A 26,487-nucleotide genomic window follows, 5' to 3' on the forward strand; every position below is an offset into this window, starting at 1 on the left:
TAAATAAATATGGCGTCCCTACTTCGCGGAAATTCAGTTATTGCGGCCGGCCTTGGAACCTATCTCCCGTGATAAACGAGGGATTACTGTAATGGAATCCAAAACAAAACATGCAATTGACTAAAGCAGTTGAACATGGTACATCTCAGAATGGATGGCCAGTACAGAAAAGGCTTTAGTGGCACTTATTCATTCTATGAGCAGTACTAACAGGAATGCTCTTGAAAAGGTATATTCTCAGCTGTTCTCCCATTGTATATTTGAAAAGTCTAAAGGCTACAGACATTGCCATACTGTCCAGCAACGCACAAGTGCCAGGGGAAGGTAAGTTGAAACTACACACTATAGGTGAAATGACAATGTAGCCATCTAGAAACAAGTATTTGTGTGTTGATCCACTGGGGGGAAAATTATCAGGTGGTTCTCAGGTCTAAGGAGGACACGTTACATACAATATCTTTCTCACAGGCCACTGGTTGAAGTGCCCTGCTCTATACAGTCTCAATTCCAATCTCTAATAAATCTTTGGCTCTACCTTTATCCCTAATCCGAGGCACCTAAATCTTGTGGCTCAAACAGATCTCTTGTATATCTTTAAGCCACACTCAATCAGTTCCTTCTGTCCCTCAGAAAAATTATTGTTTGTTATGTATCTGAAATAAGATCGCTCCAGGTCATGACATTAAATAAACTACAGGCCAGATCACGCTTTAGATCCAGGCATATTGACAGAAAACACAAAAAAAGGCACAATACTTATGGGCTCAAACAGGAAACTCAACAATGAATTATCAATGTATCCTTGGATTCTGATCATAGGTGTTAAGCTGACATCGCCATTGAAGTAAAGAAAGTATCTAGTGATGCACGTTTTCACTGATCAAATATGTCATCTAGACTATATTTTTGGAACTTGGCTCTGTGCTGGAAAGCATGTGTAAAGTTTAGAACTTTCTCTACAACTGCTTAATAACAAGAAAAACATCTTCAAAGAGCTAAACCAATGTCACAGGTGTTTGGCGTCCTTACCTAGCCGGGAAACTCCTGCACACTATATTCAGGGGGAACAGTTATGGACGTTGCAATACCTCCCCCTGAACGCTAGTTGGCCACCTCCCTGGGGTGGAACAGCATCCTGGGAATTGGAGTTGGGTGCAGCCCTGTTGGGTCTCGCAGGTAACGCCAGGGGGCGCTGTATTTGGGACTCCTGAGCCCGTGTGGGCTGCCAATTCGTCAGGCAGGAAATCAGAGATCAAGCACCTGGAGCACTTCCAGGTGAACTATAAAGGGAGCCAGCGACCACCACTTAGAAGCTAGAGTCGGGTGGAAGGAGGATGAAGCTTGGTGAGGAGTGAGAAGAGGAGGAGAAGAAAGTGTTTATTGTGTGCTTGGGACTGTGTTGGGCTAGTGAGACACGGGGAAGACGTGTCTCACAGCTGAAGAAAAATCAAAATTTATTTAATTTTACACGTGCCTCCTGTGTCTAATTTGTGTTGAGTCGGGCGCTATATAGCATCTTTCTTACACCAGATACATCAAAACTGGTGAAAGTTGGTTGGTATTTGATCCCCACACTTCAGTCTGTTTGCTCATTCTATTTTTGTGTGTAGCTAAAACACAAAACAGGACAACAACAGTGTTTGTTAGATAGGATTAGGAGCATTAAATCAGCACCACAGCACATAGCACAAAGAAAATCCGAACACATTTCTCCAGTTTTGATGTCACTACACTGGTTGCCCGTGTCATTCAGGATTGACTTTAAAATACTGGTTATGGTTTATAAAGCCTTAAATAATCTTGCTCCATCTTATATATCGGAATGCCTGACACGTTATATTCCAAATCGTAACCTTAGATCTTCAAATGAGTGTCTCCTTATAATTCCAAAAGCTAAACTTAAAAGAAGTGATGAGGCGGCCTTCTGCTGTTATGCACCTAAAATCTGGAATAGCCTGCCAATAGGAATTTGCCAGGCAAATACAGTAGAGCACTTTAAAAAACTGCTGAAAACACATTACTTTAACATGGCCTTTTTATAACTTCACTTTAACTTAATACTGATACTCTGTATGTTCAATTCATCATAACTACTATTCATAGTGGCTCCAAAATCCGTATTGACCCCTACTCTCTCTTCTGTTTCTTTGTGGTGGCGGCCTGCGCCACCACCACCTACTCAAAGCATCATGATGCACCACCATTGATGGACTGAAAGCCAGAAGTCTACGTGACCATCATCATCAGGTCCTTGCATGAAAACCCTAAATACAAAGAGGACTGTTTGATTTATGTTAGGTAGATTGCCCAGAGGGGACTGGGTGGTCTCTTGGTCTGGAACCCCTACAGATTTTATTTTTTTTCTCCAGCTTTTGGAGTTTTTTCTTTTGTTTTTTCTGTCCACCCTGGCCATCGGACCTTACTTATTTTATGTTAATTAATGTTGACTTGTTTATTTTTTTATTGTGTCTTCTATTTTTCTATTCATTTTGTTAAGCACTTTGAGCTACATTTTTTTGTATGAAAATGTGCTATATAAATAAATGTTGATTGATTGATTGATATAACCTATATAGAGAGGCAAAAGTGAGGATTTTACATTATAATGTATGGTCAGTAACAAGAACAATGAAGTAATATTAGGAGAATTAATTTATCCTTTTTTCTATATTTATTTATATTTACAAAGAATAATGGAGACACTCCATTAAGTATACTAACCTTTTAAAAACACATTTTTCAGCCCTCATTAAGGTAGCATAAATGCTAAACATTGTTAAACAAAGATTGCATTTATGGCTGATGTTTAACACTGGGGCTTATTTCTTATTTCCTTATTAGTTCTCTTGTGCCAGCTGCATCACAGTGGTTGAACTGGAGCATGAATCGGGGAAAAAACAACTTCTCAAATCTTAATTTACTACATATATCTTATTTTTTTTCCATATATGTATACACCAAACACAGCCTCTTTCCAACATTCCACATACCAGTTGAAATTATCTGAAACATGTTAATTCTTCTTCATATTCTGAAAAAAAAAAAACATCTGCAGGGCTTGTGCTTCCTGTCTCCTACATTCAAAAATCTATTTATGTATTATTACTAGATTGAGTGATCCCTCTAATGTACCACAGTGTTTTTTTTATTGTATAGCACATTGGTTTTACACTTATGGTGTTTTAAAATTGTACTTTATAAATAAATTTTGATTTGATTTAAACATACGTCTGACCATGGATACATGCATTCAGTAATTGCATTTTATAAACTGCAGGTTCCTCTGCCTTGCACCCTTTGATTTCAGGTTACCCAGGTTAAGTTGCTGCTCCCAATGAAAACAGATGAGGAGCAATAGTTCAGGAGATGGATGAATGAAAATCTGTTTTACCAAATACAAGAGGCAAAAATGTCAATAGTTTAGCTAAACACACTAGAACTCAGTGGTTGTTTTTTTTTCTAAATGTGGGCTGCATGCATACCAACTAGTAAACTAATAAACAGTCAAGTAATGTACAAGAAAGAGAAAACTGTGAAAGTACGAGACAGTGAACTAACAGTCAACTTTAAAACTGTGAACCACATTAACTAAAATATGAAGAAAGATGTAACTGATCACCCATTCCTAAGAATAAAACAGATAAAGTATATAAGCAGTGCAGAAGAGGCTGCCATCTGTGCCTATCACCTCCACATGTGTAAAAGCTACTGCCTGAGCTTTGAAGTGAGGACTTACTTGATAAAATACTTGATCCCATCTGCTGTGTAAGCCTCTTCCCATCCATATGGGAGACCTGAAACAAAAACACACAGACCAGTGCATCATTTTTGTATACACTTTGATGGACTTATGGCAAGGATGACACTTACTGAGATGGAACTAACACAAAAATAAATGACTAAATTTCAGAATTAATTTAACCAACATATTTATAATTGATGACTACTTTTCTATAGGCCGTCTTGACCAAGAAAATAATTTGATTCTGAAGAAGAATACTATAAAAAGTTCCATTTAACAGTACATACACTAATGTACTTCAAAAATCAAATTAATATGAAAACACTATACACAATTGATTTTTTTCCAAAAGGGTGAAGGGAAAATATCCTGGGCAAAGATGCAAAATATTGGCAAAAGCTCATTACATTAACAGTACACTGCATAGATATCTTAAGCTTCCAACTACTGCTAAACAAATATGTCACTGCTGACCAAAAAGAACAGCAGAGAAGTGATATGATCATTTATTAATTAAACTCTTATTATTTGTTACTTCTCACCTCTTTATTTACATCCCATAATATTCAAACAAGTACAATAAGTGGTAACATTTCATTGTTAATACATCCAAATGAACTTAAAAATTTTGGAGAAGGGTAAAATATTAATTTACATGAATATGGACAATAACACTAAAAGAACAGAAGATAAAGCATAAGCAAGTGATATGTCCAAAAATGTAACCCGAAGAGCCCATTTAAACTGACCATCTTTCCAAGTTTTGAATGTGTATGTATGCAAAGCATATACACTAGCATGCACAATATTTGATTGCTGCTTTGAAAGAACACCTGACAAACAGAACAGGGAATTTCCAATTCCTCTCTGGCTGGTTTTGAGGGGGGCAAATTCAGAGAAATTGCCAATCTATAGCATCACCTTCCATCAGTTTGTTGCAAATTTTTGTGAATTACTACATCAAATAAACACTGTTCCAAACTTTGTGTTAAGAGCAGATGAAATTAAAGCATTTATCATACATGTGATTTCTCAGTTTTTTTATTTTTAATAAATTTGCAAAAACCTCAAGTAAACTTTTTTCACGTTGTCATTATGGGGTGTTGTGTGTAGAATTCTGAGGAAAAAAATTAATTTAATCCATTTTGGAATAAGGCTGTAACATAACAAAATGTGGAAAAAGTGATGCGCTGTGAATACTTTCTGGATGCACTGTATGTGTTTAGCATTTCTTGCCTTGCATTTCCTTTCATCCTACACTTACCCAGATCTTTGTAGACATGGAACACACGTGAAATGCACCTGTTCCAAATAATGATATACTGTATTATTTACCCTATACAACTTCAGGCACCTCACACGCAAATAAAGAGCCTTCAGCTGGAAGAACTTTTTGCCCAAGTTGAGCTCTGTCGGGGTTGGATAGAATAGCAGGCTGCTTGTGGTGATCTACACATTTACAAAAGAAAAGACGCTGACGGACAGGCATGAAAGAATTTAAGGTGGGCTGAGATTACAAGTTTTTTTGTAGGCTTCAGGGATTCTAGTGTTATCTTATTATAGTGAAAATTCTCAAAAACCATGACTGGATTCAAACATAGAATATGGTGCAGCTCCTCCCCAACTGAAATTCTGGCGTTTCTACAAAACTTCACTGTTACGCAGACAGACTAGGATTAAATCAGCAGAAAGAGCTATCAGAATTGTCATCACATTTGTGTACAGATGCAACATCATTACTGAATGAAGTCTAAATACTGAAAAAGGTGTGAAAAGTGGTCTGGATGGAAAGGGGTTGACAGGGGCAAAAGTAATATTGGGCACAGACATGACAGGTGAAGGGGGATATTGATCAGTATCTTAAAATGGTAGCCCACACCAGAATCTGAACAGTATTTCCATGTGCCAGCATGGGCACACAGCAACTGGGGGTGGTATGCTCTACATGTTAAAGCAAAAGTCAGTGAGTTTAAGTATGTCATGCAATGTAATGCCCTTCATTGATTCCTGTTTTACATCCAATTCTGATTGGACAGGCTCCTATACAGAACCATAAACTGGATTATACTCTACTGAGATAGTTCAATAAAGCCTAATTAACGTGTTCTACAATAATTAAGAAGAGTCTGAGAAGAAATTAAAGATTTTAAATAATTATTTATGGTTTCTCTAACAGCCATATAGACAAGGAATAAGACTACTAGTTGAAAAGTTTATAAAACAACCAGTTATAGTTGTCTGATAAAATATATATGTAAAATTGGTTGAAATTAATAAATGTATAAAAGGTACGACACACATGGCCAGTACATAAGCATTGATAATATCAAATTTATGCATTTTCTAATCACAGCAATCAACCATTGTGATGGATTGCACTCTGGATATTAATAGGAAAAAGTACAGTCTGTTTAAAATTTCAATGTCTGCAAGCATGCTCTCTCATCGTTAAGGGTGCTCTCAAAACAGCTACCAGGGTCCCTGTGAATAGGCACTCTAGTTCTCAGCCTTTGTTTTTTCAAGTACTTTTGACAGAATAGAACAGCACCATACATGGACATGAAGTTGAAATTTTAATATAATGTAGGCTGAAGCTAGGGGCTAAAATACAAAAATTGCATATATATTGGTTGTGCTCTCAAGAATGCAAATCAGGCAGCCACAGTGTGACAAAAACAAGCTCACACTTCCAATATTGGTCTGAAAAGCACCAAAGCATTTTCAGCTCTGTCAAGATAAGATCCCTTGTGCATAGACTGAATGTTTATTGTCATGTTTAAAGTAATTAATTTTTCAAGAGTGTCTCTAAGATTCCCAAAGTAAAAAAAAAAAAACAAGTATTACAATAAAAACAAACAAAAAAAAAAATCAGTCCCTTAATTCTTGGAAACTAAAATATATAGCAGTTAACTTACACTGACATTTGCATGCATAGTCAACCTGAAAAGGCTGCGAACACTTGCTCAAACATAATGACTAAGGTCCAGTTTCTTGAGCAACAGACCACAGTCAAGCTTTATTGTACTTTTCACCACAAGAACAATCACATAATGCTTTGCAAACCAAATAATACTATAAAGTCCCAGGATACAAAACCAAGAAACATGATAAAACATGAATATTATACATTAAAGTAGCCCCATTTTGCAAATTTAGTCACTTAAACTTCTGCACTCCAGAAAGGAAACAGATTACAAGGAATCAACACCTCCAATGTAAGTTTACTGGATATCACCAAGACGGCTCAGAAGAACATGAAAAGGCTGGCTGCTCCTGAGCTGCTGATGTTGATCGCAATGCTCACTGCACAGCTTTTATGAGCAAAGCATTCCATATGGCATGGTTGGGCTAATAACTAGAGAAGCACATTTCTGCATACTGGAGCTTTTTCCAAGTGTGAGGAACAGACTAATGATAGGTGGAAAGACTAGGAAATGAAAAAGACTTTTTTGTGAGAATGTAATATTTGTTAACTCAGAATTCTAGAGGAGGTTAAAAGTAAAAAATGTAACCAACCCAGGGAACTAACTAAAAATCAATAAAAGAAAACTGTAGTAAAGGGATCAGAGCTAATAAGAAGCCAGAATAAAAATTACAATTTCATCTAACCAAAAGAAAACAGTAGCAAATACAGCAAAGCCACGATACCCAGAATACTGTACTGTCATCTTAAATAGCCAACACACACTGCTGTGGTAGTCACATGATCGCAATCAACCTTGCAATAGGTAAAGAATATGGCAGAAACTGCTACAAAAATACAAAATAATGATATGACAACTGAATAAATTTCTTCAAAGAAGCTGTGGAGTGACATCAAAGCCAAAAACAATAAAAATATAATAAAAACAGATTACAAGAATAATGCAACTGTACAAAGCTTTTAAATATAATATTCACAATACCATGGATCATTCCTTTCCTGCTGTGATTTTTGCCGTCAATAGGTTCCAGGCTCGAAACCACGAATTGGACTAAGTGGGTTAGAAAATAGATAGATATTTATGGATTTGCTATCTTGCAAATCATTTAATATGAAATTTCACAAATACTTCACTTGTTGACTTGCTTTTGTGGCAGTTGGCATTTCTGCCGTGAAACTCTCCAGAAGATAATTTTATCTACCATACTTACGGTATCTTTGGGTACAGATTAGAAAATTAGAAATACAGGATACTCTTAAAATCTCTCTCCATATTACTATATATATATATATATATATATATATATATATATATATATATATATATAAATACATTTATATATGCCCCCTACACACCCAGAACATTATACAAAAGTAGAGACACAAGTTAAAAACATAAAACAAGGATTTTAATGGGTTATGAGTAAAATAAAAGTATTTCATTTTCAATAAATGATTATTTCATAATCATTTGAAAATTATTTACTGAAAGCGCAATTACATACACCATACTTGATTCAAAACAGCTTCTGCCTTTTTTGATAAATATCCATTCGCTGGAATATTCATTTCGAAATTTACACTTATGTTTTGGCATCTTGGGATGGATTAGTGTTTAAGTTAGAAAAAAGTGGGTCGTGCCAAGTAGTAACAACATACTTTGTTGACCCTATATGTTGCAGTGCTGATACAGAACTGCACAGCAGCGCGGTTGGAGAGCAAAACGGTAAGAGTGTCACTGTCCTCAGCCAACCATAGCAACTGAACAAGTTGCAAACAGGCAGCAAACACTAGTTTCATCGTTACATTTGGGTTATTTTCATTAAGAGAATCTGATAAAAGAAAGTATAATTACCTATAAAGTTACAACTAAGTACCGTAAGACGGTAGTAAAAATATATTTTTATTATGAAATTTGAAAATTAACTGAATGCAGGACATTTACGTGTCCTTAAAAGGTCAGTACGGGACAGGGGACAAAATTATCAAATATGGGACATGTCCCGTATATAAGGGACGTCCGGAAACCTTATTAACATCTAAAGACGGTCATGCTAGTTAAACCAGCACATCTGAAATTAAGCTTGCATTGTAGAATCAAAGAATGACTGAAATTTTTCTTTTTAAATCAAATCTTTTTTCTGAACCTTTATATTAATTTGTTTGTGACCTATTTTTGATCCTCATGGTTAATACAACAGCATTTTCAAATGTCCACGCATAGACTGTAAATGAATGTGTGCCTAACTATATCACGTCATGCTAAAGGAAATTAATCAATACAATTATTAATGTAATCAAAGGTGATAACATAACAAATGCAAGTGCATTTTGTTACTTTTGAATTTTTCATTTTATGCAGCCAGCCCTATTAAGATACACTAGCAGTTTTGATTTTTTAAATGAGGATTTATTACCGAGACATTCACCTTCTTCTGCTTGTATAGAGGTAAACCTTGTATAACCAATCCCCAAACAAACCTGAACCTTCTTAGCTGCATTGACCTGCATTTTCATATACGATTTTCATTCACACCTGTTAAATGACCCTATAAACCTGTAGTAACATGACCCTGGTTTTTAACTTGAATAATGGCAGCTACAGATATTTTAGAAAATATGTAAACCTGAGAAAGCAAAAATAATACAACATACTATCTGTCACAGCACACTGGTCTTCCACAACAATTGCTTCAATCTATACTAATAAAAGGCAAAGCCCTCACTGACTCACTCACTCATCACTAATTCTCCAACTTCCCGTGTAGGTAGAAGGCTGAAATTTGGCAGGCTCATTCCTTATAGCTTACTTACAAAAGTTAAGCAGGTTTCATTTCAAAATTCTACGCGTAACGGTCAACAAAGTCCGCCATGTTGAACTTTCTTATTCATGGCCCCATCTTCACGAAATTTGGTAGGCGGCTTCCCTCGCTAACGAAACCAATGTACGTACTTATTGTGGTGGTATGACGCCACTGTCAGCCGCCATATTGAACTTTCCAACGTCACTAATTCTCCAACTTCCCATGTAGGTAGAAGGGTGAAACTGGGCAGGCTCATTCCTTACAGCTTACTTACAAAAGTTAAGCAGGTTTCATTTCGAAATTCTATGCATAACGGTCGACAACGTCTGCCATGTTGAACTTTCTTATTTATGGCCCCATCTTCACGAAATTTGGTAGGTGGCTTCCCTGCGCTAACTGAATCCTACTTACGTACATATCTAAGTTCATCGCCTACAGCTCAGTCACCGTGTAAGGCAGCGTTGGATCCTCCATCCCAACGCCTCCCACGTTGTTGGCTGCCTGCCTATATAAAGCCGTCCGTCGCTCCGGTCTCTACATTCCCTTCCTTGCTTCACCACGGGATTCACGCCTCCCTGCTGATAACTACAGCCTTTTTATTTAATCCATGGCTTCTCCGCTGTTTTATTGTTCGTTTGTTACGATTATAGTTATTGTGTAGGTATTTTAGACTTACATTACATTGTTCAGGTACCCATTTCCTTTATCATTCCAACTGTACCCCCATTAACATGTCTATCGAGGTGATCACCATCGATCAAAGAACTGTCACTTACCGAGTGGTTTCCATGCCTGGAGATGGCACCTGCCTTTTCCATTCTCTTTGTTACATATTGCAGGCTCACTCTTGATATCCAGAGGAACATTGTGTCTTATGTATTGATTGACTGCGACAGGTTCAAGGTGTGGACTGATGACGGTACAGGAGGTAATTATACCACACAGGAGCACTATAAGAGTGAAATGCTTAAGCCCTTCATCTACGGTTCTGCATGTGAGTTGATGGCTGCCGCTGAATTGTTCGGTTGTCGCTTTCAAGTGTACCGAAATGGCCAAATATTTTACACCTTTCGACAACCGCCAATGCCTCTTAAACATCTTGGATTCAGAGGTGACGATTTCAGTAGTGGACACGTTGATGTTTATGAATGTTTAAACTCTCAAAAGCTGGATGTGAAGTTATCAATGAAATGATGCTGTATGCTTACAATGCTCGACAGATGCTGAATGTCACTTCAACACAAGTCCTGCAAATACTGTCGTAATTGAAACAAACCATGAAACTCAAACCGATTATGACAGCAGCAATCCAAGCTGTGAGATTTCAGACAAGATTACTTTTCATATGGCCAACTGTACGTTGCATGCTCAAGAGTATGTTCAGCGCACAGCTTGGTTATATTACAACCGGAGGGCCGAACTAACAATGTGGTATACAAAGAGATCCTTAAATTATAGGTATATTTTCCCCCAGTGTAAAAAGGTTTAATTTTCTTCTTAATAAAAATTTTAAGGCAGTACTTCGCCACTGCGAAGAAACGGGTATTTTGCTAGTACTCCATATACTCTGCACAACGTAATACTAAGTATATGTATCCCTTTTCTACAAATTACATATTTATACATTATTATTTATATTATTTATTATTATTTATTATTTATATTATTTATATATATTAATACAGCTGTGAGGAGAGCTCCTTCTTTGTACAGGGTACTGACTATCCCACTCTACCTCAGGTTGTCCAATTCATGACATCTTTAGGAATAAAAACCCTCCACTAGTGAGTCCCAAAATCACCTGAAATATTATTTTATTAATTTAAATTGGCTGGTTACAAGTTAGACATGATATCAAAATGGATAGAATGGGATTTTGTTTAAGAAACATAGATTGCAAATTTATTTATTTATGCAAAAAGATCAGGGAATCCAGCCAATTATTTAAGTTTCACTAAAATATCACATCTGCAAGGGTCTTATAAACAATTCATAAATTAGCATGTGACTTTTTTTTTTTTTAAATGGTTGCCTCACTTCAAATATGAATTGTCTGCTTGATAGAATACTGTACATCATGCAACACAGTAAATCGCTACAGAGTGGTTGAAAGGGAAAAAAAAATAACATGTCCAAACTGAACTGCACCTTAAGATGTGATTTAGATATGACACAATGCTAAAGACAACAAATACTTTGTAAGCCTTTTTTAAATTTAGTAAGACAATAACATTCCAGTACTGTGCATGCTGGTGGCACCTGTTGTTGTCGGATATAATATAAAATCTGCAAAAACTCTGTTAGATATGCAACTAATCTGTCAAATGCAGTTATACACTCAAACTCTTCCTATATCAAATTAATCACTGCACCTGTATTTGTACCATTCCCTTTTCAATCATGTAGTCTACATCTTGAATATTGCTAACCTTAAAACATGTATACTGGAATAAATGTATGCTCTGCCTTCCAGTATGTCACTTCATGCAGCTCCAGAACAAACACTTGGCTTGTTATACTGCCAATCATCATTGCATCTAACTAAACCATGTATGTAGTTACAGCATGTAATCCAAATAGCACTCAGCTATCCAAGAAGCCACACAAATTCCTAATGAGAGCACCATATCATCAAATACCACTCACAGAATCTTTTTAGTGCCTCTACTGTAAATGTCACTTGTCAGTATCCCTGTAAAAAAATGTGCTAATACTGAGAGCATTACCAAGCTTAATTGTAGCCTGTCATTTTATATTAAATAGCTCTGTGTTGTCATCAAACTTCTGAAACTAACTCTAAAGTTAGAAATCTCTGTTTTCATGATGAATATTATGCAGCAAGACAATTAAATTGTGCCATTATCTCCAGTTGCCTTAGGATGTTAGGTGTGCTGATTCCCCTGGATCTGGAAGTAATGAGATATGTAGTTATTATTTGGATTGTAAATACACAAAATGTGTATTCATTCTGTTCCAGGATTTAAGCATTTTCTAATTTAGCACCATGGAAAGTAAGAGAAGCTTCACAATATCATGCACTTTTTCTTAAGTTCTTCCATTATTTTATAAACTAGTCAAAAGTCCCTTAGAAAACGCAACAAACAATCATCCATCACGTTTCGCTTGCTGTTTCTATTTTGGCACTTTGACGATTACATTTTTCTTATAAATAATAGCCATTTTTCTAAAATGTGGGTGATCTCATACTATATTACATTTCTATTATAGCTAGGTGAGCTCCCTTTTGTGTAGTTATACCTCCGCAGCTGATGATGTAGGATTTCATGTTCCCATAAACAAAGGTAACAGAGAGGCTATAGGGTAGTCTTTTTAATCTTTAACTTAAAGAAATTTCAAGCTCAAGCGGCACATCTTTAACATATGAACTACTTCCTCAACACTTACTGGTGAAGCTATTTTGCACATGCTCATTTGACTGATGCTGCTATTTTGCACAAGCTCATTTTACTGATGCTTTCTTTTGCATTTTATCTTGTAATCTGCTCATACATATCTTGGCCTTAATTATGGCCAAGCAGTAGTTATCTTTCTTTCATTTGTTATTTTGTGAAAGCATCTCTGTGTAATACATGTTCATACTAAACTGATGTAACTCTTTTGCTACAGAAGAACTGCACCAAAATTCTGTGTTGAACTTTACAGACACTCTCTATTAATTTTACTTATTACCCCAAACAGTATATTTGCTATAGATAATCACTCTTGACTTAATCCCAGATGTTTGAGATTTACTGTATTATAGCTCTATGATCATGGGAAAGGTACTATATAAATAAAATTTGATAGTAGTATTTTTACAATATCTGTGACCATGAAAGGACAGACAAATGCAATACCCATGCAATGGGAATTTTGAACTTAGACAATAGTAGATACTCTCGGCCATCTACATCCTTGTGTTTCAAATCATAATATGCGTTTTGCATTTGTTCAGTTAAACATGGAGACAAAAACATTCAATTTATGCCATAGCCAGCCTTCTTTTCAAATTCATAAATGCTTTTATATACACCCCCACATCATCAAAGGCTGCCATTTTCTGAAAAGGGTTGTACAGCTTCAGGATAAACTGAACTTAAAGTGCCCTTTGTCTCTGTCATTGATTTCTAAGGGCAGTATATTTCCTCGTTTGTATCTGTCATACACAGTTTGCCTCAATATAAGCCATGATTGTATTCTGATGGTTGAACAGAGTGATTACTACTTACATCAACTAGAGTAAGTAATCCATTTCTTTTTCTGGTCTCTTTTGTTATGCCAAAGGCTCTTTCAGGGGTTGTTTTACCACAGTTTCCATCAGTGTTTTGAGCTGTGGCCTGACGCTTTCATGATTTCTTTTACTTGTTTTCATGCGTTTTTCTTTTTTGAAGATCTTCACGCTTCATCACTTGCATTATCTTTTAAATTTTGTATTAACTTTATCTCCAAGTTCTCTACAAAAGGAAACAGTGGTGAACTAGCTAGCTTTCCTAAAAAGAACCTTACAGCTACAGGATCAAAGATTCAATTTTAAGCCATACCCCATTTTGTGCCAAGTATGCATTTAATTTTGTGTTCATGTGGTCACATGGCATTCCAGTTCCCTCTTAAATACAAAAAAATATGAGAGCTGGAACAACTGGTAATTTAGGGTTAAACCAGTGTAGGGAAGTGAGGGGTATGGGTGTATGTGTGTGATTGTGCTTTGTGTTCATAAGAGATTAAGCTCCCCTAAAACCCAGCAGTGGATATAGTGGGTTTAAAAAAAATTGACCGCATCCAAAGGCATACCAGTACCCATAACACACATGTGCAGGATAACATAATGATTTCACAGACATAATGTTCATTTTAACAGAGTCTATCCTCTAATGAAGTTTTTATGTTTTAAAAATGTTTTATATTTATTTATGGTCAGTATGTGTAATATTAAACTTCAGCCCCAATGACTTTAAACTGGATTAAGCAGGTTTGAGAATACTATGTAGTCGTAACATACACTTTGCGTACTGTAAACTCAGCCACTTGTAGTTATTCAACTAAACAAGCTTGTCTATAACCTAGACCCACATCTCTCCCCTCATGTCAGAGAACAGCCGCTAGAAACTCTGCTAAATTAAACAGGAAATTTAATAAAGATACTTTTTCCAGATTTTCCTTTCCAGCTTCACATAAAAAAATTAAAGCTGTATATGTCACTTCAGTACTGGTTCAATTAATTCTTCTCTCTGTGGAAGATGAAGCCTTTTATGTTACTCCATATGGTTAAAGGCCTGTCCCTGGTTCAGCCAAAAAAGAATCGGTAGATAATTTGATGAAATTGAAATCTACTGACTGCTATCTTAAAGTATTTGAAAAGTCAACTACTGAAATCAATAAAGCATTACTCTTTTTCTAAATCTTTCAGTGTACCCTCTGCAGTTAAAATAAAAGACTGAAACTGAAACAAATAAAAAAAAAAAGTTCAGTTTAAATTGGTTTTGGGCACCACAGAGCCTACTTCACTTGTTATATGTTCTTTATATGATATGTTGCATTGGAATAAATAGAACAACTGTAAACCTTCAGCTGTGTTTTCTTCTATTAGTAATGCTGCAAAGTAAGCCAATGCCATTTGCCACATCATGGCATATGTAGGTTCAAATGTTACATGTATAAGTTGGATCTAAATAACACAAAGCAGCTGTTCCTTTTCCTTAGTGCAGTGTATATAACAAACAGAGATTATACCAAACCATATAAATGCTACACAGCATATTACAATGAGGATAATGTTCATTCACTTCAAACTGTGTCAGCCTTTTCAGCTAATATGTAAATGCGCCAATACATACAAATAACCCATCTCAGTGGTCAGGCAAAAAAGTGGATGACATATTACATGTTCACATGTCGGTTTCATAACACTTGACACCTCTGGGCTTTCACACCAGTAAACTCCTTTGGCTCCTTTACCACTATGAGATTGCAAATTACAAATTCTACAGCTGAACTAATGACTTTTTGAACTTCCATTTACATATAATTTAACTACCAGCTATTTTTTAGGCTCTGCCTCTCCCAGTGATCATACAAGCCAAGGTATAAAATAAAAAAAGAGCCCTCCAATAACTGGGCCCCTTTGTGGCCTAATGGACTAATCACATGAGACTCTGGAATCTCTTTGATGGGCATAGAAATGTTTATACACTCACTTCCATTCAGTCACGCTATCTAAAATTCTGGGACATTTTCTGAGTGCAGCAGCATTAATAAATTGGTTGCAATGCTAACCGTTGCATGTGCACTTGCGCGCACACACATATACACAAGGAGCATATAAGGATATCAGGCCTTTCATAAAGCTTATTTATTAAGGGAATTTGCTTTACACAATACACAGAATCTAATTCATGCCACATTGTTCTTCAGTAATAAGATTAAGTCTGCCTGAAACACAGGGAAGTACTGCCTTCTCTCTCCTTGGAAAAAAGTTACTTGACACTAACAGCAGTTTTTTTATTCTCTTCAAATGAAAGCAACAAATTAGACTGTAAACTAAATTTAATTGAAGACAGGCCTGAACATCAGTCATGTCACCTGCGTTTTTATTTTGAATAGTTTAAAAAAAAAAACATATATACACACACATATATATATACACATACATACATATATACATACACACACACACACACACACACACACATACATATATATATATATATATATATATATACATACACACACACACACACACATTATATATACATACATACATATACATATATATATATATACATACATATATATACATAAAAAAGTAAAAAGTGGAAGATTTGCTGGTCTAATCACAACTGATTCAGTTCACACCCTACTCCGCTGAAAATCCAGGCTGTCTAACTTAAAGTTTCTGAACACCATTTACACCAATTTGCAAATCGTTTCGTGCCTAAATATTCAGGAGCAAAAAAAAACTGCCCACGATAGCTCCAGGATGTCTAAAAATGTGTCAAGAGACTCAAGTGATGATGCGACTCCAGTGCGTAAACTCTAGATCACATGTACTAGTCGCATACTTTTTGCTACTCCGTCATCTCCCAGATGCTGAAGATGTTCTGTGTAAATTTCATTGACCAAAGCTTTGCTAAACACTCAGACCAAATCATTAGTGCGTGAACAATAAGTCGTTAAGCAGCTTTAGCTGAATGAAAAAGAGGCTGACTGAAGAACACTGTCCAAGGCAACATTTCTTTACCTTAAAATTTCAGATGAAGAAACGTTTAGAATACAAGTAAAATGCTGAGCCAGAAAGAAATATACACTGTATCAATAACTGATAAGACAGCCTAAGTATAATAAGAAAAAATATTCAGTAGTTATATAGGTATTTAACACAATCAAAAAAGGAGCAAAAGGATTACAGCATTCTTATAAAATGAGAAAAGCAGGAAGCTTCAGAAATTACCATTTTGAGTCAATAAAGGCAATGATAAAGTATTAAGATTTAATAAACATATATATTGACAAATAAATAATCATTAAATATTTACAATAAAAACAAAAATTTAATAAAAAATATTTATAAGAAAAACATCAATTATTTATAAATACAGTAAAATGGGCACACAGAAAATAAGAAAACTGCCTTGACTGTTTACTGCAATTCAAACATGCAAAGGTAATAATGACTAAAGGACTACCTAAGGCCTGCACACAGCTCTGGGTGGATACTGTATGTGATCCCTTTATAAGGTATAAACAGCTCAACTATCATTAGTAGCCTGTTAGTTGCTAGATGGGTGCATGTAGCCTGTTCAATATTGTCTAATACAATGGCCTAAGTCTGCAGTCGTTACAGTACAGCAAGGGTTTCATCCCTGGCATATTTCTGTATTTTATCGTACTTTATGCGCTCATTGGCAAAAAATGTCTGAATTTTTCTGTCTTCCCCTTTTTGTATGTTATTATTTTCAAGTAATTACCTTACGCATTTCCATTTATCAGATACTCCCATTTATTTAATTTTCGTCATATTTGTTGTTCTCTGTATGTTGAACCTAAGGTGGCTGCCATGGCATTAGTTCCCAATTCTGTCCTTTGGCCGTCATTTGCATTTTTGACCATGGTTCTGATTATCTGAATTTTAGACTTGGTTTGTTTTAAAGGATAACATTTTGGATGAAATAAAGAAATCATGGGTTCATCCTGGCTACCTCACTACAAAGTTAGTCAGACACATTTGAACATCATAAATTAGTAATATATTAATAGCATAAACAGGATTTCCATTTACAAAAGCAAGTTCTTTCTGTGATGGTGCCTTGCATTTTGATCACTCTGATGGTAAAGATATTTCATGCTTATGGGAAGCATCATAAGTATACCATCCCAACATCATTATGAACCAAAAAATAATCATGAACAAGAAAAATTGCTTTAGTCGGTGATTAGTGATATCCTCCAAAAGAGCCAACACTGCCATTGCCAGTTATGTTGTAAAAAACACAGCACACACTTTTTATAGAAAAAATAAATATGCATTCTGCTTTACTACCAACACTGAAAATAGCTGTATTTCAGTTTCTAAGTCTAAGCCCACATCTCCATTTCTGCTCATTTTCAGCTGGATAAATGATCATCCTCTTAAACCAATCTTCTGCTCTTTCCTGCACAAACCTATCTCTAACAATTGTAAATGATATCTTTCCACCATCAGCTAAAGTTCAGAACATTGTTGGGACTATTAAGGATTCTACCTTCATATATTAAACCATTTCTTTATTGACTCATTCCTATTGCTTCTTTATATCTATATGCCCACAATACAACTCTATTGCCACTCAACTACATATTAAGGACCTGTTACAACTTTTGCCTTAAATTTACTGGTTTAGTATTATGAATATGAAGAGTATAAACTAGAGAGTTTTGTCCGGCTATGATCAAATGTCAACAATAGAGTTTTCAGCTCTATTACACATTTCCAAATTCAAATAAATCCCTCAAAATACTAATAAAGAATTCCCAATTACAAAATAAAGGTTTAACTTTTTATCCAATCCTGGAGTTAAAACAATCAATAACAAATATGGTGTTCTGCCTGTTTATGATGTATTTTGTTTGTTAATATTGAACATGGCTTTAAAATACTGCCACTTGTTGAAAATGAAAGTCATAAAGACTAAATGTTGAAAAACAAAGATTAACAGACTAAAGCTAATATTTTCTCATTTTAATTACTTCAAAGTCCATCCATGATCCAGTATAACGCTAACCTCTGAAAACCGATTGGGGTGGTGCTGAGGTCAGTCAGTCTCAAAAAAAGAATGACACTTTATTATAGGGAACAGTTAGTCGGTCACTTGCCTTTAAAAGACAGAAAAGACAGTAGTATCAATTGGAGTAAATCAAATCCAAATTCTATGCTGAAAGCACCTGAATCAGAAAACACAGTGACAGCAGCACATTTATCAACCATAACACTAGGTTGATGCGTGTTCAGGCTCACACACAGTGAGAAATATAGTTTAAATCAAGTATGTAGTTCAATAAGAACATCTTGTAATGTATAATATATAGAACAAAAAGAGCGTTTTGTCACATTATGAAAAAAGTTTTATGATGTCATGAAAAAGAAGGGGAAGGGGGTAGAAAAAATACACTTCTAAATTTGATCTATCCCCTTTGCTACATTTATGCTAAAATGAAAGAAGAGACTAAATATTGTTTAATTGTAAGACTCTGTCCAGGATAAAACCAATGTATTAGGAAAGTACCTACACAGATTTATTTTGCAGTCTGAGCTGAACTGGATTGATACATGGATGTGAGATTTCTGCAGTCAAAAACACAAAAAACCCTTTAACATTTTGCACCCTTAAAGTAGCTGGAAAAGTGCTGCATTTAGGAGAGTGGGTTTCATTAATTCATCTTTAACTTGACTAAGTGGCATGAATATGCATTTTTCTGATTGTTTACTAATATGCATAAAGATCCTTTATGGCAAAGTTTGCCTTTAAATGTCTGACAATGTTTGCAAATAGGAGCTGTAATACGTTAAACAGAAAAACAGTTTTAGTTATTAAATAGGGCCATCTAACATACAGTGGTGTGAAAAACTATTTGCCCCCTTCCTGATTTCTTATTCTTTTGCATGTTTGTCACACAAAATGTTTCTGATCATCAAACACATTTAACCATTAGTAAAATATAACACACATAAACACAAAATGCAGTTTTTAAATGATGGTTTTTATTTATTATTTAGGGAGAAAAAAAAATCCAAACCTACATGGCCCTGTGTGAAAACGTAATTGTCCCTTGAACCTAATAACTGGTTGGGCCACCCTTAGCAGCAATAACTGCAATCAAGCGTTTGCGATAACTTGCAATGAGTCTTTTACAGCGCTCTGGAGGAATTTTGGCCCACTCATCTTTGCAGAATTGTTGTAATTCAGCTTTATTTGAGGGTTTTCTAGCATGAACCGCCTTTTTAAGGTCATGCCATAGCATCTCAATTGGATTCAGGTCAGGACTTTGACTAGGCCACTCCAAAGTCTTCATTTTGTTTTTCTTCAGCCATTCAGAGGTGGACTTGCTGGTGTGTTTTGGGTCATTGTCCTGTTGCAGCACCCAAGATCGCTTCAGCTTGAGTTGACGAACAGATGGCCGGACATTCTCCTTCAGGATTTTTTGGTAGACAGTAGAATTTATGGTTCCATCTATCACAGCAAGCCTTCCAGGTCCTGAAGCAGCAAAACAACCCCAGACCATCACACTACCACCATCATATTTTACTGTTGGTATGATGTTCTTTTTCTGAAATGCTGTGTTCCTTTTCGCCAGATGTAACGGGACATTTGCCTTCAAAAGTTCAACTTTTGTCTCATCAGTCCACAAGGTATTTTCCCAAAAGTCTTGGCAATCATTGAGATGTTTCTTAGCAAAATTGAGACGAGCCCTAATGTTCTTTTTGCTTAACAGTGGTTTGCGTCTTGGAAATCTGCCATGCAGGCCGTCTTTGCACAGTCTCTTTCTTATGGTGGAGTCGTAATACTGACCTTAATTGAGGCAAGTGAGGCCTGCAGTTCTTTAGACGTTGTCCTGGGGTCTTTTGTGACCTCTCGGATGAGTCGTCTCTGCGCTCTTGGGGTAATTTTGGTCGGCCGGCCACTCCTGGGAAGGTTCACCACTGTTCCATGTTTTTGCCATTTGTGGATAATGGCTCTCACTGTGGTTCGCTGGAGTCCCAAAGCTTTAGAAATGGCTTTATAACCTTTACCAGACTGATAGATCTCAATTACTTCTGTTCTCATTTGTTCCTGAATTTCTTTGGATCTTGGCATGATGTCTAGCTTTTGAGGTGCTTTTGGTCTACTTCTCTGTGTCAGGCAGCTCCTATTCAAGTGATTTCTTGATTGAAACAGGTGTGGCAGTAATCAGGCCTGGGGGTGGCTACGGAAATTGAACTCAGGTGTGATACACCACAGTTAGGTTATTTTTAACAAGGGGCAATTACTTTTTCACACAGGGCCATGTAGGTTTGGATTTTTTCTCCCTAAATAATAAAAACCATCATTTAAAAACTGCATTTTGTGTTTACTTGTGTTATATTTGACTAATGGTTAAATGTGTTTGATGATTAGAAACATTTTGTGTGACAAACATGCAAAAGAATAAGAAATCAGGAAGGGGGCAAATAGTTTTTCACACCACTGTAGCTACTTAATTGGACTTATACCTGATAAAAGACTAAACAAACAAAGACTTTGAAATAATAAAGTGAACTGACATTAAATGTATTATACAGTACAAAATACCCATAAAATAATGAATTAAGAAGCAGACTTCAAAGTATAAAAACTGAAGAGGGATGAGGAATTGGTAAGCACTATACAGCCAGTCAAAAAAAAAAAAAAAAGTTTTTGCACAGTACCTGAGTCTTATTTATCTGTTTTGCATAAATGAAAGTTTTGTACTGTAATGCTGAATCTGGAAGCAGAACTCTGCTTTCTTTACTTTCTGTGGTTTATCTTTCACTCCGGTAATAAGTACGTGTGTGTACATCTTTCCTCCTCTGCTCATCATCCCAAATCCTCATGCTATTATACTGTGTGAAACAAACACTGTACAGGAGACTATATATATGAATTTGTGTTGTGCTAAAGGTGATACGCATTTCAGTTAATGGTTGTCTTTATACTCAAGATTTTTTTTTTCCCTCTCCTGTACCAGGTTATTCGGTAAATGACAAACTTAACTCCTACTACTTCTGTCCAGTCTGACTACACCCTATGCTTGAGTCTAGATCATAAAAGGTTTTCCTACAAAGAGCTTTGTAATATGTGAATGAGACAAATACAGACTCACTCATGTCCACTGGGCAAACTCAAAGGAGACATGTGTATAAGCTCTATACTATCCTATCACGTGCAGCCCCACTTGAGATAGCATGGGATCCATGGAAACTTGCAGCTTACAAGGCATAAAATCAATTGTAATCTCTTAATTATCTCTCTCACTTGCCAGAATACTACTCAGAAAAAAAGAACAGCAAGAAAACAGGAGGATGAAAAGCTCTCTTTAAAAAGAAAAGTCCACACCACGTAGTTTTAAAGTGAGAAACTGCTACTGTATGGATTGAAAATAAGAAATCCTCCTAACACTTTTCTGCAAAGCTGGTCTGGAAGCACGTCTGAGGAACAAGCATCAACACCATACAAATGGCTACAATGCTTTCAAGTTAATAGCTTTTTTCATCCCACTGGGAAGCAACTTGCTAATGCTTGTTGAGCTCATTTTCATTTATGTTTTTCAGAAGCTAGGCCTCATCTGTATTAAAAAAAAATCACTTTTCCATGAGCTTAATAGAGAATACAGTACGTTATCTTTCCACATATTATCAGATGCTTAAGCAGTAGCACAAAAAAAAAAGTGTGGTAAGATGGCACACTGGTTAGTGCTGCTGCCTCACAATTCCAGAAGACTGAATTAGTAACCTAGCTTGGTCACTGTCCGAGTAGACTTTCCATGTTCTCTCCTTGTCTGTGGAGGATTTTTATCAGGTCCTTTGGTTTTTCACCCTAACATGTCCCATGTTAATTGGTAGCGAAACTAAATTGGCCCAATGTGAGTGAATGTGGACTATGGACTGGTACCCTGTTCAGGTTTGATTCTTTCATTGGTCCAGGTGTCATTGAGACAGGCCCCCTCCACCATCAGTACAAACCTTTATCTGATTAAGAACAGAAATATTGGGTCAGATTGAAAGATGTATGTTTCAAGATATTAGGCTTAGTGTTAGGCTTATTCAGTTAATTTATGAAGCAATGCAGCACAGGGCTGCTTGATAAAAAAAAATCTTTGCTGGAGTTAGACATGTCAACCACCTCCAGTCTGTTCACATTACTATTGATTTTTGTCTTCTTCAATATGGTCAATGATATTTTACGAAGAAGTTAACAGCAAGTATGATTCTTGCCACAATAAAAACACATTCATGCCAGTCAAAGCCTATTATACATTTGAGGCAGGCCTTTCTATTATGCAGTTGCAGAATTTTCAGAATGAGCTGGCATAAAAGCAAGCACAAACCATTACATGTACCTCTGCAGGCAATGAAAATAAAATCAAGTGCCCTTAAGTCATGACAAAGTTAATGTGGCCACAAGAGACTGCTCATCTGGTAATTACTCCACAGATGAAGGATTATTAGTTAAAATTCAAATCTGAATATTGACTAGCAGTTGTTAGGTAAATGAACAGCACTGGACACTGGAAAAGGCATACAACTGTGTACTTCACATGTCAAACCATAAACACATAAAAATTGAGGAATATATGCTTTTGAAAGGTGGCATTCCTATTACACCCAAAAATACAATCCAAGTACATACTATAGCTAACTAATACTTTGTCAAACAATACAATAGAAATTGCCTCAACTAATATGTAATTTACCTAAATATAATTAGCCTCTCTGTATGTGCCACTACTGATAGAAACACTAAAGTAAATGAATGATGAAAGTCATTAGACTTTCAGTAAGCTTCATTTTCAACCTTGTGCAATTGTATAGGTTGGTTCTATGTACCATCTAATTCTTTTCACCCTTACCACTATCAGCTGGAACTTCCATACCCTACTTCATTTTACTGAATTGTATATTATCTTCTAAGAAAGACAGTTTTACTCATTACACTGTACTATTAGAAATTGACTCACATTTTCTGATTAAGTTTTAGTATATCACCAAGAAAAAGTAAGTTAATTCACCTCTCTACAAAAAGAAAAGAAGATCAGGAATCATAAGTGATTAATATTTCATAATACAACATTCTAAGGACTCATGATATTCCTTCTTTGTCCTACTGATTAAGCTGTTCCCGTATTGGAAATCTTGCCTCACAGCTTAATGGCATTCTTTCCAATGCAAGCATGTTTATATACACTATGACATGCCTACTTCTTTAAGAGGCCAGCAAATCGCACTCTTCAACTGATGTTTCCAAGCAACATATCAACTGCTCAGCCAGTGGTGACTGTAACATCATTTGCTGTGTCAGGAGAGTGTCTCCCAGTGCGGCACTTTCTCCAGTGACCTACTTTTTTTCTCTTCTTTTTTTAATAAAGCATTTCCGCCACCTACCTGATCCTACTACTCATTTAGCTAATATAGAAATGATAGTAGACTTTTTCATGGCTTTACTGGATGAGATATCTGCTAGGAAAAAACTGCAAATTTATAAATGGGGCTCCTAAAATCAGTGTACTAGGAAAACATGACCAGACATGATCCACCTATAATTTTTAAGACAAAAAGTCTACTTACACTCTACTTCCAGGATGGATCGGATAGACTGGCTAAGATCTCTTGCTTCTGTGGCTAAAGCAGCTCCTGAATGGGGTCTCCTTCGTCCCAGCTGTACTGCAAGTGTGTGACAGGAGATGCCCAGTTTACGGTCACTTCCTGAGCTATAATAAAATTCACCTTGTTAAATACTGTAACAATGCAAGGTAATAACAAAAAGTAAATACTGCAGTAATTTAAATTTGCTAATAATATGGACATACATTTTGTTCATTAATGGTACATTATTATATTTTCTGTGTAAAGTACCTAAACAACATGACCCACCTCCCCTTTGTTTTCTTGGCCATGAACTGAGATGCTAAATACTAAAAGTGAGTGTAGGGCATGCATCGAGTAAGCAAATTGAACATTCCCTGTATTTAGGTCTTCACAAAGCAAAAGCAATCAGCATGGTTATCTTTTCATCACATGATGAGCAGCAATGATTTTGTTAAAGGTTCTGTTTTGCACTTAAGTTTATCAGTTTCGGTTTGGGGATATAGAAAAAAGGACTAAATATATAGATGAAAAAATCCCTCCCCAATAGTGGAAATATCCAAATACTAAGCATGAAAGGTGGATTAAAAAAGTAATTCTACTTTGACTTTTTGATTATTATCAAAGGAATGTCTAAGGAAACATGAAATAAGGCCACTTATATCTAGCACATACTGTAACTGGTCAGAACTACAGTATTGATAATATGAAACTGCCCATTTTAGTGTGGGCCCCAATTTCTCAAGTGATCTGTATTCAAATAATCTGTGATAGGAACAAAAAACATTTTTTGCAGTTATTTCATCATTAGAGCTCTTTCTGACTGTTTTGAACCTCATTCATTTTCTTAATTATATAAAAGATTCTTATCCTTGTGTCCATTAGAAAAAGCTCTACAATTATATAAAACAGTTATGGACTTCCTCCGCATGTGTTTTCCATACCTGCATTAATTTATTTTAAATTTCCATGACCTTGACTTCTTGTTAAAATGCTACACATTATTGTTCACCAAATGGGTTACATGGTCATTATTTCTTTCTATACAGATGACTTTCACTATTCTGAGTTTTTAATCAAGTAAAGGCCTTGTGCACACACTGCAAGGTACTGTGTAGAGTGTAGTGACTGATAATTTGGGCTTCTAAATAAACATATCTTGTAATAAGCATATTCTTTGCAATTTTGCTACAGAAGGAACATAACTTTACATTTTTAGCACTAAATGGAATCTTGATTTTTCATGTGCGTGGCAAGTGTCACATGTACAACAATAATTCTAGTCAACAATCATGGTTTCATAGTAGGCTGTTTTTTTCACTGCCCTTAAGGGATGTGCCCTTCTGAACCTAAAGTCTATTCAGCTTCATTCTCCCTGAAGTATACAGTATTGCAATAAACAAAAGTTCTACTGGGAAACAAGCAACTGCACAAATGTTTCCTACTGCACAAGAAACAGGAAAAGGCAGAAGAGTTCTCCAAGTAACTTCTTCTGCACTAGTTAGAATTCAGTCTAAAAGAAAGTAATTTTGTATTTTATCATTTGGCCACCACACTTCCTTGAGGCTCCAGCAATTGGCATGCAATATGGAACTCCATAAGCCCAAGCACAACAACATTACCACAGATTATGAATTTTGAAAAGTAAACACAAAGCGAAATGAATATGGTAGTACATCTCCCAAAAGTAAGAAACATATTAGAAACCTGTTATATTAATACCTAAGTACTGTAAGTATTCATCAAGTTTTTAACAGTATTAAATTCAGTTTTATCTACTGCTGCCATTCCATTATATGTTGATTTAGATTTAAAATGTACTTTATTAAAAAAAAAAGGTGAACAAAGATAGCCATTTTAAGTGTATTACAGATGAATATTAAAACCATAGGCTTGTCCAGAGGCTCTTCCTTATTCTTTGTTGCCATGCTGATAAAGGGTTGGTTGTTGTGGCCACAGCACACAATGCTGAAGATGAGGGATATAAAAAAAAAAGATGTTGAAGTACAGTACCAATCAGACACTGTTTTAATCAAGAATGGTAAGTGCACGGAAAACACTTTGTGTTTTTTGAACTTTGTATGTTTTCAAGATGGTTGTCTTGAGTGTTATTTTTTAGTTTTAAGTAGCTCCTACATTACACAGAGAATCTCAGAGGAACCGCCATAACAACAACAACAACATTTAT

The 26,487-nt window shown here is 35.8% G+C and overlaps 1 protein-coding gene across 1 annotated transcript in view; it reads right to left on the bottom strand.

Moving 5' to 3' along the window:
* The window catches only part of LOC120517213 (syntaxin-binding protein 4-like), a 173,700-nt gene that overhangs the window by 23,182 nt on the left and 124,031 nt on the right, over positions 1-26,487 (bottom strand). Inside the window, exons 25-26 of the mRNA XM_039739381.1 lie at positions 24,282-24,424; positions 3,737-3,794 (exon numbers count right to left, since the gene is read on the bottom strand). Coding sequence (XP_039595315.1) covers positions 3,737-3,794; positions 24,282-24,424 — 201 coding nt within the window. The remainder of the gene's footprint in view (positions 1-3,736; positions 3,795-24,281; positions 24,425-26,487) is intronic.

Source organism: Polypterus senegalus, chromosome 17 (assembly GCF_016835505.1).
Source record: "Polypterus senegalus isolate Bchr_013 chromosome 17, ASM1683550v1, whole genome shotgun sequence".
In the NCBI taxonomy this organism is placed as follows: domain Eukaryota; kingdom Metazoa; phylum Chordata; class Cladistia; order Polypteriformes; family Polypteridae; genus Polypterus; species Polypterus senegalus.